The sequence below is a fragment of the Zootermopsis nevadensis genome, unplaced genomic scaffold (assembly GCF_977971745.1).
Source record: "Zootermopsis nevadensis isolate Lab colony 2312 unplaced genomic scaffold, Znev_1.0 Znev_ptg000013l, whole genome shotgun sequence".
Taxonomy (NCBI): Eukaryota; Metazoa; Arthropoda; class Insecta; order Blattodea; family Termopsidae; genus Zootermopsis; species Zootermopsis nevadensis.
The window spans coordinates 1,454,402-1,474,264 of NW_028259145.1; the positions used below are offsets into that span (position 1 = coordinate 1,454,402).

Below are 19,863 nucleotides of genomic sequence, written 5' to 3' on the forward strand. Positions count from 1 at the left end.
CGCTGAGCTAATCTGCGCGGTGAGATCTGTGGACTGGTAGGCCCGTATCCCAGATCTGATTAAGAATTTTCATATTCCAGTCATCAGTCCCGCCTACAAATATACTGGTTCAATAAATGAAAGTTGAAAAAACGCCTTGCATTCACGCAAAGAGCCTGACACCAAAATATTTTAATAGCTCAGGCAATTAATATTAAATGAGTTCCTCTGCGTTCGTCAAATTATTTTAATGTATATAATAAGGTCACGGTGGTCTAGCGGTTAGAACGCTGGCCTTGTAATCCTGGGGTCTCGGGTTCGATTCCCGGCGGTGCCCGAATTTATAACTTGTGTTGGGCAAGGCCGTGGTCTAGGCAACACGGAGTTTTCCTCCGTGGCATCCCAACAATTACTCCATTCACACACAGAAGAAGGCAATGGCAAACCACTTCTGGATCATCTGCCAAGAACGTATATGAACAGGTCCCAGTCCGAGAAAAGGATGGAAGGATCCTGTTCATATGGACCTGTCGTCAGACAGAACACTAATAATAAAAATAAAAAACGTCATTTCTTACGCTACACGAATTCCACAAATTGTTTTACGTTTGGCTCCAAATATTTGCCCCCAGAAACGTTATTGTGTGAGGAGAGGGCAAGGTCATTCGACTTGGCACCCGCATCAGAAGAATTCCTCTTCTGCAGTTCGAGATAACGTAACCAGAGAACTGCTCCTGTGACCTCAACAGAGAAAAGAACACACCAAGAGTGGCACAGGGCGCGGAATCCGTAAGCCCCCCCGAAGAACAATGAACAAGGTCCAACTCTAGCAAGATCGAGCCTTCGAGTCAGTATCGAGGGCAGTTGAGTTGCTGGAGTGCTTGGACATAGCAGCGCTGTGAGGTCTACGAGAATGACACTAACAACTACGGGTACGTACAAAAATGAGTTGTCAACATCGCTGAACATTCTGAACAGAAACAAGACTTCAATTGCAGTCATTAAAAGTTGTACTTGTTTTCTTATGAGATAAGGCAGTCTACACGTGTTTGCCTTCTTTTAACAGACATATTCAGGGTTGTAATCATACAGATAAGAAGACTTTAAACTTACAAGTACAGAAATGTACACAGATTACTTCAAGAGGCCAACGCTTTCGGAAATCAAATAAGACACGAGCGAATCATTACAGCAATTTACTATTCTGACTTTTATATTAAATCATTTTTCTTTGTTTCAAGAAGGCCGTGAATCTTATTTTAAGCAGGAGATCATGCACATTTGTTTTCCGACTACACCGCGTATGTTTGACGTCTATGTTTCTAAAATTAGTGGGGCCCCGGCACCCAAAAACCAATGTATTTTACAGAAGTTTTACCAACGTTTCCATCATCAGGGCGATGAATAAGTTCTTATACGAGCTACAACCCAGAAGATAGCCATCTCATTATTATTTTCCTTCAGTTATATATCATTATTCCACTGAACCACCAACTCGAGGCTGTGCCCACTGTTTCAAATGATGTGTAGACCGAAATGAGAAGCAGAAATGTCGTGATGTTTAATTTTTACTGGAAGGAAAGCCTTTCAAAATGTATTTCGGAAAATCTGTTGTAGAATTTGAAACAAAAATAAAGTTACAAATACAATGGCACGTTATTTAACATATTAACTGTTGCTGAAGCCTTAAGTTTGTGACAATAGACAGACATTAGTATCAGTTGGAAACGTTCTTAAACGTAGTTTTCAATTTTATATAAAATTCTTTCTGCTATTAGCAAATCTTTATAAAAAAATTTTTTTAGTAGTGTATGTCTGTAAATAAACTTACGTATGTGTTACATTTGCGTGTTTTTTTTAAAATTTTTGCGAATTATCCAGGGGTTAGATTATCCTGGAAAATATATTTCCCAATCAACGTGTTACCAAGTGCGCTCAAAGGATTGTGAGAACTACAAGTTCAGAAGGAAAATATCAGATAACGTAACATTTTTGTTGTCAAACAAGGTTTATTATGAGATGTTAAAGTTGCGTCATATTGTGATATAATAAATATATATTATTTAAATCTTGTCCGTCTAATCACAATAAATTCTTATTAAATATTAAAATATTACAATAATTAACATTTAAAATATTTAAAATATTAAATGATGTTCTTTATCGAAATATTTCGATTTAAAAATATTTTTATTTCGAATATTTCATTTAAAAATGATGGTCTAATGTAAATCGAATATTTCGATTTAAAAATATTTTTATTTCGAATATTTCATTTAAAAATGATGGTCTAATGTAAATCGAATATTTCGATAAAGAACATCATTTAATATTTTAAATATTTTAAATGTTAATTATTGTAATATTTTAATATTTAATAAGAATTTATTGTGATTAGACGGACAAGATTTAAATAATATATATTTATTGATATTACATTTTCACTCAAAATAAGCCAATGAATAACCAGCCCAAAGTTTGGAAGACGTTTCGTACGACACCTGTATACAGATAGTTTCAATTATCATGTTTGTGAGTCCGTCGGTCTGTGCGCATTGACCCTTCAGTAAATTTTAAGGACGTGATGGTATTTAATGACGCACAACACAACCCTCATTCTACTGCAGTAAACACTCCCATGCTTTAACACCAGCTTGCAACAACACACAGAATTAGTTTATAAAAGCATTAGCCATCTTGGGAAGAATAATTATAGGAATCACCACAAAATTAAGCTGATGCATGAAACACAAAGGTGGAATTTCACACGAGTGATCGAGTGTTGACTTGTTAATTCCCACACCACAAAAGTAATTAAAATAAAATGAATTTATCTACTGTTCTCCCCCACGTGTCACTGTTTTTCATGACACTAAACTGAAGCAATCAAAGCAGGGCGAAACAAAAACGAATCTCCTCGATCGAATTGTTTGTTAAAAGTCAAGACGTCAAACAGATCGCTTCAGCAATCCATTCCTGAGAGAGTACAAAAAATATTTATAACATGCAAATTTTACGAAAACCCACGCTTCAAAAGAATCCCAACGCTGAACACGCAATGTCCTTCAACAACCATTAACATAAATACGAAACAAAAAACTTTGGCGGCTTACAAATGTTTCCAGTCGGCTCTGCCAAGTGAAATGTGCGTGTACGAGGTGCGATCAGAAAGTTTCCAGACTGCGCGTATAAAAACCCGTACACTTATCTCAGGTATTAAATTCATCCATCAACCTCGAAGTAGTTCCCCTGGGAGTGAACACAACGATCCCAGCGCCGCTGCCAAGCCTGGAAGCATCCCTGGAAATCTTTCTTTGCCAGCCTGTCAAGCACCATCTGCGATTCTGCCTGAATCTCTTCTATCGTCTCAAATCTCCTTCCCTTTAGCTGAATTTTCATCTTTGGGAAGAGGAAGAAGTCACACGGAGCTTAGAAAGGAAGTTGGGGTCGGTTCTTGCAAGATCTTTGAGCTCCTGACAAACGAGAAGTCGATTCTGCTTCTGGTCCTCAGACAGGATGCGTCGCATGTGGAGTTCTTCCTTTAGAATCAGCTGATAGGTCCCATAGCCTATCCCAACAATGTCGCACAAGTCGTTGATGGTACGACGTCGATCTTCGTAACATTTTTGGGCGTTGTGCTCGAAGATGGTCGTCCAGAACGCTCGTCATCATCGACAGAGGTTCGGCCATTTTTAAAACGTGAATGCCACACAAAAGTTTGTGCACGACCCATTGCGGACTCCCCAAATGCTTGCTTTAGCATTTCATAGGTTTCCGTAGCCGTTTTGGGAGTCTTTGGCAAGAGATTCAGGCAGAATCGCAGATGGTGCTTGACAGGCTGACAAAGAAAGATTTCCAGGGATGCTTCCAGGCTTGGCAGCGGCGCTGGGATCGTTGTGTTCACTCCCAGGGGAACTACTTCGAGGGTGATGGATGAATTTAATACCTGAGATAAGTGTACGGGTTTTTATACGCGCAGTCTGGAAACCTTCCGATCGCACCTCGTACATGCTCGGACGTCTAAAGCCTCGTCCACACTAGTCTAGTGAGAACAAAAACTTCAAATGACTTGACTAATATGAACTGTGTTTCAAGTGAAGAAGAAACCAGTTCAATTTCTTATCTGACTTGAATAACAACTTGGAAAATATGAACTGCCTTTCCAGTTCCCTGGAACGAATGAAAACAGCTGTTTTTATTAAAAGGCCAGAAAACTCCATTTGTTAATATCGTCAGTCTTTGACAGTTCCTGTCGCTGTGAGCAACTTTTCAGCTCTTTCAAGAACGTTTAATTAAGAACCAGAACATTCCTCATTCATCAACATTAGGAAGGACGACTGTCTTACGGGTTGCATCGTCGTAGTAGAAGTTTACCAACGTTTGAGATCAGTCAATGCCCTGACGATGCAGGGAGCAAGGACTTGTGAAAAGTTAGTAAACTTCTACCAGACAACACGGTGCTACAACCTAGAAATACTGCCATCATCAGAAATTAAGCCTCATTCAATGTAAAGTATCTTATTAACGACTGATTTTTTTGTTAAGAAAAACTTTTACGTAAAATGTGAACCTGTTTGTAATTTTTAAGAAGATTACCATTAAGTGTCAATAAATCGTTCTCATTTATATAATATTACGGTGACTTAAGAATTGCCTGCTTAAAATTTGTATAATTTTGCAGTTCGCCCACAAGGTGTATATACAGGTTTCTTAGAGTAAACAGCGATCATTTCTCTAAACAGCGTTAACAAATTGATCTTTCAACTGGAGACGCATTGCTGTCGGGGATTGAATTATTAAATATTAATCTCTTTAGATGAGCTTCGGCTCCAATGGTTTAATTTTCTATTATGACTTTTGCTGAAGAAATTATAGATTGGAATCGATCAGGGTATTTGTACATATGACGTAGTATAGGGGTCGTGGAGGTGCGGAGTTACGAGGTGCGATCGGAAAGTTTCAAGACTGTGTCAATAGAGGGCGAACCGGATGTAGTACGAGCTTCTGCCGCTAGGGGGTGCGGCCTACATTCATAGTGAATTAGTGTGCCAGCCGGCATCATCGAATTAGCATTTGTTTCTTAGTTACGGGCGTTTTGGTAGTGCATTACACCGACCCTCCTGCGATTTCGGAATGGCGTGCGCATCAAATTTTGCCAAAGACTCGCCAAAACGGCTACGTAAACCTATGAAATGCTAAAGCAAGCATTTGGGCAGTCCGCAATGGGTCGTGCACAAACTTTTGTGTGGCATTCACGTTTTAAAAATGGCCGGCCGAACCTCTGTCGATGATGACGAGCGTTCTGGACGACCATGTTCGAGCACAACGCCCGAAAATGTTACGAAGATTCGGCAGGCCATTCACGAAGATCGACGTCGTACCATCAACGACTTGTGCGACATTGTTGGGATAGGCTATGGGACCTGTCAGCTGATTCTAAAGGAAGAACTCCACATGCGACGCATCATGACAACGCGCCAGCGCACACCGCCCTCGAAGTTCGGCAGTTTTTGGCCTCAAACACCATGGCCGTCATCCCGCACCCTCCTTATTTGCCGTGTGACTTCTTCCTCTTCCCAAAGATGAAAATTCAGCTAAAGGGAAGGAGATTTGAGACGATAGAAGAGATTCAGGCAGAATCGCAGATGATGCTTGACAGGCTGACAAAGAAAGATTTCCAGGGATGCTTCCAGGCTTGGCAGCGGCGCTGGGATCGTTGTGTTCACTCCCAGGGGAACTACTTCGAGGGTGACGGATGAATTTAATACCTGAGATAAGTGTACGGGTTTTTATACGCGCAGTCTTGAAACTTTCCGATCGCACCTAGCTTTCGCCTTCAGCTTTCCCTAACAATTCATGCACTTTAATAACGTACTTCCATCTAATGCCGAGGTTAAGAGTGTACACGCAAGCTTTTCATGGCATGATGTTTTATTAAACATATGAATAAATTTACTTTAGTATTATGGATAATTACGTAAACGAATAAATTACTGGTTTCACTACTACCGGCCCCCGGCGTACAGGCATATGAAACATAAACTTTGCGTCTGTTTTACTGAATTTCCTGTTGGTTATCTTCGCCAGACGCGTTAATCTAGGGACAATTCTTACAGCAATACAGTGAGTTTGGTTAGGTGCTGAATTTTGAAGAGTTGCGACAAACATGCTTATCAAATTTGTAGTTTAAATGCGTCATGTTTGTGCTTAATTCAGTAGTATATTTATTTATTTCCGTCAGTACACAAACTTAGTTGTTAAAATTGGTGTTATTAAAGCTAAAACTTTAAAATTTGCTTATCAAATTTTTTTTTAAAGGTTGGGGAAAACCGGACGATTTATACCAGGGGCGTATTTTAATACACAATTTCTTTTCAGGTCCTGAGAAGTTGCCACAAATCGTTTCTGGATAAATTATGACAAGAAAAACATTAAAGAATCTATGAACTGGCATGCATCAGATGGCAAGATAACACGCCAACACCTATAAGAACATGACCAAATGCATTCCTACACATGCAAATATATACGGATTAATGACGCATGCATAATCCACTCATCCAAGGACACGTTTGACATTCATCATAAAACAATTCAAGTCTCCAACACTCGATCTCCCTCCCTCTCACGTAAATAACCACGTGGTACACATCAAACGCGCTGAACCACAAACTGATATCTCAAAACACATGGACAGTCAGAAAATGGGCTTTTTAAATAACCCGAAGGTTTAATTCTGCCTTTTTAAAACACATCATAAAAATAACTCCAAAAAAACCCTAAGAAATCACACCAATGAAATACATCACCAAATGGAACCGAACATAACATCCGCGGGGTTAACACTCCACAGTATTCGGGAGGTCATTGGTTCAAATCTTGGCGTGGGGAAAAGTTCTCCTGACTGATGTAAATATTAGTCTTGTGGGTAAAAACGCCACAATTTCAGCGAAACATACCCTGAAGAAGGAGACAATATGTTATACGAAATGCTGGCATCTACTTACGAGTCCACACCCATAAGACCAACATCGAAATCTCCACCGCTGTGAGAACCTCAAGTCTCATCCTGAGTTTTTCGTGGTAACCCCACCAATGAACAGGACCTTACAATTACGCCGCGATCACTTTCTACCTTAGCCATTTCAATTCGTTATTCACTAATCACCCTGACATTCATGTAATCATGGCTACAGACCGCGATTTTAGATAAATAATAAATAAACAAACAATTTAATACATTTATGAGCAGAGTTGGACAGCGTTGTTTCTGTACCAGTGATTCCTACATTTCATGACCTCACTAAATATTATCTATGTAGAGAAGTTTGTGCTACAGTCCACAGACCAGGAGAAAATCCCTGCTAGGAATTCGATATACGCGCATGCGCAAGATTTCGCGGTGAGTGACGACCCATCCTAAAAGCATTCGTTCCGCAACCACTGAACGAACAACAGACGACAGGTTTTCATGTGTTCTAATGGGTACAGCTTTAAGATAACCTCACAGAGGCACAGCGATTTAATCTAGAATATTATCGCAACACCCACAGAACACATTAGAGTTGGACTCACTACACGCTACTCGTAACTGCTTGATGTTTTCAGTCTTTGTAGTAGTGTAAAACTCTGACGTATCACACTTCCCACCAATAGCAGCCCTCTAGTCCACCAGGCAGTAAACATTCCCTCCGCACCGCACCAGAAACGAATTCCCCCAGCAGGGTTTTTCTCGTCATCTGTGGACAGTATGTGGTATGTTCATCTTCAGGGTAGATGAAGATAGTGGCTATACATTCCTCTGAAACAGAGGCACCTGCCTACCAGAGACCACAACTTTCATTATTCGTCCTGATTCTATGTTAATTGTGGCTTTGCAGTAGTGTCATGGATGTTTGTGGGGTTGGCAACTGCTGTTACCGCTGCAACCCCCTGCTGTCCTGGATCAAATCTACTTAATATGGAAAAGACACACTGTGATGAGTTCCCTGATGCTGGATTGCATATAAATTGCAATCATTCCGGCATATATATATTGGATCCAAATTTTATAACAGATGATGCATTCACCTTGGACCCAGTTACAGGCTATCTCCAGTCAGGCCATGATATTATTCAACACGAAAAGTAAGTTTTTCAGTTTGTAAAAAAACAAAAACTATATTTGTACAGCACTAGAATTTGTCTGTGCAGATTGTATTTCAACTTTAAGATAATTATGCATTCTGTGTTTAAATCTATCGTCTGAATCCCTCCGATAAGAAATCTGAATGCATTCTACCGCAGTACAGGTAAACCTCGATTTACGCCGGGGACGCGTTCCTGGACGAACCGGCGTAAATTGAAACTCTTTTTATAATGTAAATCAATGAGAAGTCAATGATATGCGTTCCCGGCACCCAAACATTGACGACCTAAGTTCCTCAAGAATTGACTTCGCCTTATCCATGATAGCAATTTCAGTCAATGGAATGTTTTTTTTCCATTCACGTCATCCACCCATAGCAACAGTAATTTCTCCATTCTTTCTGCTATAACTCACTTGCGTTGCACTTACTCTCGTAGCCTGTTGCATCGACTGTTTTATTTTATACGAATTTTTCATTATGGTGGTCACAGTGGAAGGAGGCAACTTCGTACGGTATTACCACCTTCTGTTCTACGCATTACGTCCATCTTGTCTTCTAACGCAACAGACCTACGCGACGTTTTAGCAACACATTCACTTCTCTCACCAGACATGGTAGCAAAATTTACCTTTCCCACTTTTTGACTTCCTGGTTTCAAAAGCGGCGTTATTCTGAATCGGCGTAAATTGAACCGGCGCAAATCGAGGTTTACCTGTAATTTTCTAGCCACTCCTGCTACTAATAGCTGAGTGCATTTATTTAACTATTCTAAGGAACTTTTGGTTACATACTATCCTTGAAATATGAGTACACAACGTACAAATAAAAGATTTTGCTGGTAACATCTTACACAGCCTGTTTTAATTAATAAAACATTAAATTAATTGGTATTTCATATCTGCTTCTGTGTCTGTGCACACGTAAGTGGAGGTGACTGACAGACAGAAAACTGTATGAATGAGCAAAAGAGGAAATGTACGATTTTCATAAAATTAACACGCATCAGGACAAACTTGAAATTTATACATGAAATTGATTAAAATAGGAAATTATTGTTCTCATACAATTAAATATGTATCCATGTGCTTTTAAACTTCCAAAACAGGGACAGTGAACATTTTTCAGATATTAAATAGAAAAAAAAATTAAAACTAGTTTAAAAATTCTTTGCATCAACAGTGTCCGTGAAGGCTCCAGTTGACACAAACTTCAAAGAGCACAGTCCTTGAGAATCTAATGCCACTCCGATGATCAAGAAATTCCCTAATGGTTCATTACCATTTCACATGAACCCATTACTAACCCTGTCTCATGCCAGATGATTCCAGTCCACATCTTTACACCTTTTGCTTAAGACTGTACGCCAAACCCAACCAAGTGACCTCACCTCTTCATGTTTTCCAACCACCATTAGTACAAAACAAGCTCGCTCTGAGAACTTCCTCTATAATAAGTATGTAGACTGCTCAGTCTGTAAAGTGATAAGTATCGGCTAGGTGACGAGTGTTTGATACACCATCGTATCTACACTGGCTTTGAGCCAACCCACCCTCATATCCTCTGTTAATTTTCTGAGGTCCCTAATAATGTGAGGCCCTAAATTGTAGCTTATTGAGCAAACATGTATATCTAATAAGATTTGAGATTTTCATGGCAGCGAGTCTGTAGACGGCTGTCTTCTGCGTTGTTGCGCCATGTGTCTAGTAGAAGTTTAACTTCTACCAGACTACATGGCCATTTTCATGTAAACTTAGTACTGTAGATCAGTGGTATTCAACCTTTTTTGTTCGCGTACCCCCAGATATAATTTCTCTTCAACTTTGTACCCCCAAAGTTGTTGGTGTATAATTCAAGTTATACATAGTATATAATCTACATCTAAAATAAATTAAATAAATTACATTACTGATTATTCAGTGTATTCATAAAATAATATTTTTTTTTAAATTTCACATATGTCTTCGCGTACCCCCGGGGGTACGTCTTTGTAAAATTGTAATATGTTGACAAAAGTTGGTATTCCCCAATATCAAATTTTATGAAAATCTAATCAAGCCGATCTTGAGTTGCTACACGCGGCCAGACAGATGACAGACGGTGAAGCTAATAAGCACTTTCTTTTGTAGGTTTTCGTTCGAGTATTTGTTAAACTTTCTACACTGTGATGTCCCAATTACATGTCTGTTTCAGATTCTGTCTAACGCGTAAACTCGATGAAAATGGAACAGTATCTACGTTGGACATTGCTCTGGTATGTTTTCCTGAAGGAGAAGCCGTTCCAGCCAACGACCACCAATACACTATATATTCGGCATGTGTCCTTATATCATCATTCTTCCTCCTGGTTACATTACTCGTATATATGCTGGTGCCTGAACTGCGTGACTTGCAGGGAAAGTGTCTCATGTGCAGCATGTTCAGTCTCTGCCTTGCCTACATCTCACTTGCAGTTCTGCAGCTCCAATCTCACAACCTCAGCAACACCATGTGCGTGTCTCAAGGTAAAGGCACTTACTACTCTTACGGTTGTGTGGTATATCACAGACAAGCTCGTTAATACTAAATTCAATCTATCATTGCTTATGGTTGTGTTTTTCCATGAATTTTCTTGATTTGAATCCACGTAATGCAGTATTTCAATAGAACACTCCTTTCAGATTAGATTACAAACTGATAGTGACATGCAAGAAAACATAATGAATGCATAAGTATATTTTATTTACTTTTTTTTGTTCTTGCTGTCAATGGCTCCTCAGTGGAGAAATATACCATTTCCTTGATGTAGCAAAAACTTAAAACAATGAAGACAACTTCATGAAAATGATGGTTATTTTGCAATTAATATTATTGAACAGCACGGCTGATTACGTACTTCCATATTTAAAGTACAAATCTGTTTAATTAATTCAACGCAAAAAGATATATAATCTTTACACTTCAATATTCACCCATTAAATAAAATTCCATATCTTCCTTTGCTCTCTTAAATTTATCACGAACAATCTGTTCTGTTACATGCCATCAGCAATTCAACACCTTCAGGCTTTCCCCCAATATTTTATAAATTCAGTAAATATAACCTAATTCAGCCCCCCAAAAAAACATCTAAATCATCACAATTTCTGTATTCTTCACAAATGAGTAAGAATTTAGAGAATTTTTCCATTAGGAAGATTCCATACGGTTGTAAAAAATACTCACAGCCAATCTTGTGTTACTTCATTTATAAACGGAATTCACAACTAATAATAACCACAGATAGAAGCCCATGATGAATGCGTACACATGTTAAAGGTATAATGTTCGATTTATACATAAATGCATGTACAAAGTCACTGTCACTGATGTGCCACTGGTAGTATTTTAATTACGTGATCATAAAAACAAACACAACTTTCTTATTTTATGTTTCTGAAAGAATCTGAATCAGATGTAATTCCTATATTTTTTTATGTGGCCGCCTCCTTTCGGAGGTTCCTTGATCTATTTAGACATTTGGTAGGACTCCTTGGATGAGTGATCAGCCCATCGCAAGGCCTCTACCTGTACGCAGGAGATCATGACATAGAAAGACGCGGACAAACTTCTGTGCCTTGAGATGGATTCGAACCCACGGTCCCAGTGTCTACGCCTCAGGCTGCACGGCCATTGTGACCAGCAATTCCTACATTAACATCTGTTAAAATAAATTAACTGATACAATGTATTTTTCTTCCAGCCTTCTTCACATATTTCTGGATGTTGTCTGCGTTTTTCTGGCTGAATGTTGTGTCATTCAATGTGTGGAGAACTGTTATGTAAGTTTCAGCTTATAATCACTGTATCTTACAACCACATTAGCGCACTGTTTTATGCCATGGTAATGAATGCGACACAATTCACAGTCAACAAGTAACAAACTTACTTTAACTGCACAGAAAAGAGCAATTAAAATGGCAGTCTTTTGAAAAATGTGTTTTAATACTATTAGAACGTTCTTATGACTTCCGTAAATTCAATTCCATCTGCCACTTTAAGTTTTTATTCACTGGACAACAGGGGCAGTGCCAATTCCGATGCACTTGGAAGTATGAGATCTGGCTTTTTCTATGCATTACCTCCTGGTTGCCAAAATGCATAACCCCCATCATGCACTGATAGTGGTCGCAGTTCTGAGATCAGCTTATAATAACATGAAGAAAGGAGCCAATGGCATTTGTCCTACTGTCATAACTGTAATTCCCACACCCACACAATAAAACAAAATCTCTCTTTATTTATGCAATTCTAAGAAGATATGATATAAAAATTAATATGACTAGAAACCAGAATACTTAATATTAATAATATCTCCAAATAAAATAATTATGTATCTCCAAGTAGTTGACCATTGACAATGACAAGAAGTTACTTCATTATTGGCAGCAAGTATGTATACAGTACGGACAAGCACTGGGTACTACGATTTCCTGTTGTTAGCTATAGGGGATTTGTTCCTACACGTCTCTTCGGAAATGGCTTTTAATATAATAAATAACTTAAAGAAAAGCTCTGGAACTAGGTAGATGGCATCTACACCTAATTGCAGCCCTGAAGCCATACTATGTATTGCTCTGTATGAAACTCCAACAGAGTAAGTTAAAGAAAGGTGCTTACAGATGGAAATACGTTGAAATGTTGCAAATTTTCAATCTTCCCCTCTTATCACGAGTTCCAGTACTTTACCTCAGATGTCAGGCAAAACAAAATTATTTTGGAACTATGTATTACGAAACCTTGAAGACCTTAAAATACTTTGCATGAGTTTTTAAAGTTGTTTTGTATGTTACGACAGTTACTTCTTTAACCTGTAAACTTCAGTACAAAATTGCAACTATTGAAGAAACTGAAAATGTTCTATGTCTCTCCTACATTCACAGATTCCATCACTTCCCCTTGTCAGATGGTCAGCTGTTAATTAGCTTCTGTGTCTTTGCAATTGGCGGTCCATTTCTCTTCCTTGTGGTGGCACTAGCAACACACCATACACCAAGTGCCAACATAATCAAACCAAACTTTGGTGTTTCCAGTTGCTGGTTTGATGGTGAGCTAATTACTTAGAATGAAGAGTATGAAGTTTAGAGGGTTTTTTACAAACAGCAATTTGACTCGTGCACATTTACAACGTAATGCTGTTGCTGTTTCACAACTTATATGCACTGCCTTACTGCTATATACTAGAATCTGGAATTAATTATGCATATTATATTAATAAAGGACTTTTCATAAAATAGATTCTTACATGTTGACACTTTGCAATGTTTACCAGAACTAGCGTAATGTCATAACTAACTAACTAGATGGCTTACCGAACTCGAAGGTTCATCACCGAACTAACTAAAGCCCTCCACCGGACCCTGTCCTGGGCCAACAAAATCCAGTCTCCTTCAACTCCTATCTCCCATAGATCCCGTAGAGATTATCCTCCCATCTACGTCTAGGTCTCCCCAGAGGCCTCTTCCCCTCAGGCTTCCCAAATAGTGGACCCAACCAACCAGATGGCTTACGGAACCCGAAGGTTCATCACCGAATTAACCAAAGCCCTCCACCGGACCCTGTCCTGGGCCAACAAAATCCAGTCTCCTTCAACTCCTATCTCCCATAGATCCCGCCTGAGATTATCCTCCCATCTACGTCTAGGTCTCCCCTGTGATCTCTTCCCCTCAGGCTTCCTCCTGCCTGACATTATGCTCCCATCTACGTCTAGGTCTCCCCAGTGATCTCTTCCCCTCAGGCTTCCTCCTGCCTGACATTATCCTCCCATCTACGTCTAGGTCTCCCCAGTGATCTCTTCCCCTCAGGCTTCCTCCTGCCTGACATTATCCTCCCATCTACGTCTAGGTCTCCCCAGAGGCCTCTTCCCCTCAGGCTTCCCAAATAGTGGACCCAACCAACCAGATGGCTTACGGAACCCGAAGGTTCATCACTGAATTAACCAAAGCCCTCCACCGGACCCCGTCAGCATATGTCATAGTTCTCTTAAGTCTGTTTTTTTAACATCATATTGATGTTATCTTTCAAATACGCAGTAGGTAGTACACCCCTATAGGAACTTCTGTTCAATCACAATGTATAAACTTTAGTTTTGTTGCAGGTCAAACAGAGGAATGGGCATATATGTATGGCCCAATGGCAGTGCTGCTCTTCCTCAACACGCTCTACTTTATTTGGACAGCATGGCGCCTATGGAAGGATTGCCGGGACCAGTCTGCACCCAGACTGCGGTGTCTAAGATTCAAGTGAGTGTTCCACTTTATGTAAAATAAGGTCATAAACCAAAGCTTTTTAACTGAACTCTTATATTTACTCTCGTATCTTCCCTAGTAGTGCGAACGTTTCTTCCTACGTTATCAGACTGAAATGGTAATTACACCAAAATAATCATTAGTGTATCTACCACATTACACATGCTGAAAATTTGTCATTTAATTCTAAATTAGTTTAGTGAATGGATGATTTTAATATAAATGACAAATCAACTGTATATAAAAGATTTTTCACTAATATTCTCATGTATAATTTAGCTTGGTAATAAGTCTTTGTTAACAATTTATTATTTTATTCCTCTGTGTCAGACATTATGGTCCCACATATGTTCTGGCTCCACATTTTATAATCCATTTGTCTTTCTATTTTCTTCTCATTTTTGGCTTTTCCTTTAATATTTAATATTTGTTACTCCATTTTTCAATGTATCATTTCAGTTGAATCACATTTTCTATTCAGTTAAAAAATGTTAATCTTTCTTTCATAATCTATCTAATAAATTCACTCACATCAGCATGTCTCAGAATACTATTTCAGTTGTTTCTTTTTCTACTCCGCCTTACTTTCACACAATCTGGCTTAAACTGCAATAACTATACAGATTGAAAAACATAAATTGTGCACAAATTCTCCATAATATGATTCTCGGTACAAAAATACTTAGCGACTGTTAAACAACAAATGTCACCGTCATGTGGGGCAACATAATTTGCTAAATATCGTCCTTCTCTTACAGATGTCTCCTGTATCTCAAGCTGTTTATTGTTATGGGAATTCCATGGATATTTGAATTGATCTCTGTCATTGTGGATAAATCCACAGGTTTCTGGTAAGTATGCATTCTATTAACGTTACAAAAGTCAGCCAGAAGTAGCTCTCTAACCTTACCACTAGTCTATCAATGGTACATCTCATAAAAATCATGCCATAAATATTTATATAATCTTCCGCCCTCCCATATATGTACGCATATTGCATCTTTCTCTGGTATATATGCCATACCGACACATTTCTTCATAAAGCATAAAAATAACAATAGAATCATTATTAAAAGTATGGAACAATGGAGAATTAAATTTGGACTAACTTTTATATTTTAGCTACTTTCATATTCTTTAAAGGTTAATTTTGGCTTCCTTTCTATCATGTTCTGGTCAACATTTATACACCAGATACCCCCAAAATATAAAAGTACCAGCCCAATCCAATCGGACCTTCACTCTAAATACTGGTGCTGTTTTTAAGTAACCATATGTGTATGCAAAGGAAACATCTGTGTCATGCGCACATTTGATTTACAAGTCTGAATATCAACATATGATTCATGTTCATGGACTTTTAATCCCCTCCCCCAAATAAAATATTTCATTCTACGTGGTTTCGTCTAAAGCAGCATATAAAGTATCATACTGCTCTGTTTACGATTCCAGGCTAGTTATGGACATCTTGAACTGCCTACAAGGATTAATAATTTTCCTAATACTGGTAGTCTTTCGCAAGAAAGCGCTTCGCGGCCTCGTAAAGAATCGACCGTGGGGATTTAACTGTCCTAAGAGGTGGGCTGCAGGAGTGGATGAAGAATCTGAAGGAATGCTGGCAGAGGAGGAAGAACTCTCACAAACTCAAGTCAGGACCTGATCAATAACATAGACAAAATTTGTGGTGTAGGCAAGCACTGCAGTACAAGTGAATTCTACAAAAGTATGCCGTTACAAGAGACGTGGCAGTTGTATTAGGCACGTTATGGGAAGGAGGAGGAGGCATGTTACACAAAGAAGTGAGAAAGGCCACCAGCAAAGGAGGAGGGGGGGGGGGGCAGCTGCAATAAGTGCAGATGAAAAGGAACAGACTTATTTGATATCAGTCAGTATTTATCCTACACCTTTCCAAAATCAAAAATACCTGTTCTATTTGAGAACATTAATGCATCTGTGATAAAATACTGCCTTCTACTGTTATTACTACTGCAGAATGTGTACTGGAGATCATAACTGCTATATATAGCATATCATTTTTCCTATTAAAGGATTTCCATAAATAAAAGTTGGAAGTAAAAGACCAAAAATCTCAGTATGATAGAAGATATTTAAATCCTAAACTGTTCTCACTAATTAGTTTTAAATATATCACAAATTTAAACATTTGGAAGCAACAAAAACCCTTTAGATATAAATACTTAAAGAATCACACAGCAGTACCAATAGAGAGACAGAAGGGGCCCTGAGAGATGACGTCTGCATTCTTTTTTACAACGGCAGGAAAGTAGATATGCCTGAACACCATTTGCCATTTATGCACACATGATGAGCTGTGTTGCTTTTTCTTAGTGCTCAACAATTTCGTAAACTAGGGCAGAACGCTCCTTTCGGAGCTCCTCGGAGGGGCTGGTCAAGTTTTTAAAAAGCAACCAACCCCTTCGGGGGGGGGGAGATTGGTTGCGTTTTAAAATCTTAAGTAAGACACTAAACTCGGCATTGTTGTTAGTTTATAATTGACATTGTTGATGACGTCATTCTTTGACGACAAATTGGTTGACGACAACGGGGAATCACAAATTTTTATAGTAGATAGATTATCATCATGTTGTCAGGGCATGACAGATGAATTTTACTATGGCGGTGCATGACCTCTGTTGCTCAGAACCCTTAATTTCAAGCTCTACAAAGATGAAATTTTATATGATGATAAAAAAGAATGGCTTTCTGAGATCAAGACAAAACGTATAAAGATTAACTAATTAGCTGGCTTACAGAACCTGAAGGTTCATCACCAAATTAACCAAAGCCATCCACCAGTCCATTCTGGGCCAACAAAATCCAACTGCCAAAAGGTAAAGATTAGAGACATATTCATTCATCGAGAAACTGTTGATGTCACACCGGTGGCAAAAAGTAGAATGAGGGACAATTGGATTATCTAAAGTGGCATTTAAAGCAACGAGTACATATGGATTCCATTTAAGTTACGAAACCTAAAAAAGGGCAGTACTGTATGAATTCTTATCAAACCACAAGCGAGATTAAAAGCTAAGGGTAGAGGTCACAGAGCACAAAAAGACTAATTTTTTTATGGTGAAGGTTCTAACTGATAATGTTATCCTTGCAATAAAAATTAATGCTTCCATGCTGAAAGTTGGTATAAAGAATTATCCTTTATGATTTGTAGAGTGCATTAACTCTGTCACAGAGAAACATGTTCTAGATTAATTGAGCAAATCTTTATTTCATACAATGATAGTACATGAAAGCACAGCATTTTATTGCTCGCGGTATCTATAAAAATAAAGCTATAAAATAATAATCAAAACTCTTGTATGATACATATTAATGTTTACTGAAATCATTATGTGCATGAATAAAAGAAAGTCTGCAGCTTTGACACTTCGACATAAATCCTTTCTGTTCTGATAACAGTCCAGTGTTTTTATTTGTAGTGTTCTGTCTGACGACAGGTCCATATGAACAGGATCCTTCCATCCTTTTCTCGGACTGGGACCTGTTCATATACGTTCTTGGCAGATGATCCAGAAGTGGTTTGCCATTGCCTTCTTCTGTGTGTGAATGGAGTAATTGTTGGGATGCCACGGAGGAAAACTCCGTGTTGCCTAGACCACGGAATTGCCCAAGACAAGTTATAAATTCGGGCACCGCCGGGAATCGAACCCGAGACCCCAGGATTACAAGGCCAGCGTTCTAACCGCTAGACCACCTCATCTTATTATTATTTAGTGTTCTGTCTGACGACAGGTCCATATGAACAGGATCCTTCCATCCTTTTCTCGGACTGGGACCTGTTCATATATGTTCTTGGCAGATGATCCAGAAGTGGTTTGCCATTGCCTTCTTCTGTGTGTGAATGGAGTAATTGTTGGGATGCCACGGAGGAAAACTCCGTGTTGCCTAGACCACGGCCTTGCCCAACACAAGTTATAAATTTGAGCACCACCGGGAATTGAACCCGGGACCCCAGGCTTACAAGGCTAGTTTTCTGACCGCTAGACCACCGTGGCGGTAGTCCAGTGTATAAACTGAAAAAATATCTTGTTGGCAAAAAAGGATATAAAATATTCGGTTTTAATAATGAAGTACTTTTCCACACTGTAACTGTAGCATCAGAAACTTGCGTTCAACCCCATAAAGATGCTAGCCTGGTTACAATTAGATGCTTGGAAAGAACATGACCATGACTGATCTGGCGATAGTTGCTAATTTGCTATGTTGAAGACTTCTGAACATAATATAAGTGTTACATTAAACAAGTGTATATTCAAGGATAAAGTTGTACAAAATTTCTAAATCCCAATTTATAAGCATTTAGAAGAATAAACAAAGGTATGATAAATACCACTCAGAAAGAAGAACCTTGACTTATTAACAGAAGAAACAAGAGGATTTGTAACCTACTTTCCATAATTTTCACCAAAATGTAAGCGCACATTTTAAACATTGTTGTCCTTCTTTGCTATTGATTCAGTTGTTCATTAAAAACTGAATGTTGAGGAAAAAGCAAAGATTCAGAGGGCCTTGACTTTGTATTACAAATTTATCAATATGTAAATGCAATGTATAGCATATGACATATAATTAAATGTCTCTTAACCTGTTAGCTTTTAAAAATAATTATTAATAAATTATATCAGTTATCCTTCACAGAAAACTTTAATTTTAAACAACGCAATACTTTCCAAATATCCTTCACCCTACACCACTGAACAGCCCTACTGCAATCTCACCCCACAAGTTCACTTGCCTGCCATGTTGGTTTTAGGATAAACCCAAATTTCATACAAATCTGTCCAGCAGGTCTTGAACTGAATCATGTGGACAAACATGGCCAGCCCTGTGTGTTCATTTCATACACATCGCGCAAAAAATGCATAATACATTGACTTGCTTGTTAAAACAATTACATTATGCTTAAAGAAATTCTGATTTTAATGGTTAATAGAATAATGAGTTTTTCTTAGTGGGCAAATAAATGCTTGAATGATGTATGGAGTTCTGAATAAGTGAGTTTAAATCAGTATGAGCTAGGACATGAAGTACAAGTAGTACGACAAGTTTAAAATATGAATGTTTTTTCTCCATTATGTCATTTACCGTGAACACAGAAATGCAGTCACATTAACACGTGGTATTTATTAATAGACACACATTAAAGGCAGGCAGTAGTTTGATTCTCAGTCCAGAATCCCTTTCATATTTTCTGATTAAAATATGAATTTACATATAAATACAATTTTCTAAGCCATTAAACCTGTATTAATACCGATGACGACTCTTCATGGCAATGAACCACCAGGTTCCATAAAAGAAAGGGGATTTCCTGACTAGGTAAACTTAACGCTTTGCTTCTCAAGGATTCTGCTACACAGAGTTCTTAATCCCAATTAATTTGTTTAACTTTTGAAGAATGTTGTTCACCAAGTATTTAAAATGTATTTCCTACGTCAATGAACACATATCACACG

The 19,863-nt window shown here is 38.4% G+C and overlaps 2 protein-coding genes across 4 annotated transcripts in view; one reads left to right on the top strand and one right to left on the bottom strand.

The window, feature by feature from the left end:
* The window catches only part of LOC110829988 (RNA helicase aquarius), a 78,312-nt gene that overhangs the window by 39,755 nt on the left and 18,694 nt on the right, over window positions 1–19,863 (bottom strand). The window lies entirely within an intron of this gene.
* Window positions 671–17,771, top strand: LOC110829991 (G protein-coupled receptor Mth2). Of its 2 annotated transcripts, XM_022064316.2 has the most exons (9): window positions 671–911; window positions 6,358–6,443; window positions 7,860–8,106; window positions 10,299–10,609; window positions 11,827–11,905; window positions 13,007–13,170; window positions 14,221–14,365; window positions 15,130–15,222; window positions 15,824–17,771. In XM_022064316.2, exons 2-9 carry the CDS (start codon window positions 6,422–6,424, stop codon window positions 16,029–16,031), a joined length of 1,269 nt encoding a protein of 422 aa, XP_021920008.1. In that variant the 5' UTR covers window positions 671–911; window positions 6,358–6,421; the 3' UTR covers window positions 16,032–17,771. The 2 variants fall into 2 exon arrangements, with proteins under 2 accessions (XP_021920008.1, XP_021920009.1); XM_022064317.2 differs by lacking the exon at window positions 6,358–6,443 and having other exon boundaries at window positions 672–911.

What these genes read in the sequence shown, in the direction of transcription:
- LOC110829991 (XM_022064316.2), top strand. Translation starts at nt 6,422, where the DNA reads ATGAACTGGCATGCATCAGATG. An exon ending in GAACTGGCATGCATCAGATG is followed by an intron (nt 6,444 to 7,859) that starts GCAAGATAACAC and finishes GTGGCTTTGCAG; the next exon opens with TAGTGTCATGGATGTTTGTG. An exon ending in TTCCAGTTGCTGGTTTGATG is followed by an intron (nt 13,171 to 14,220) that starts GTGAGCTAATTA and finishes GTTTTGTTGCAG; the next exon opens with GTCAAACAGAGGAATGGGCA.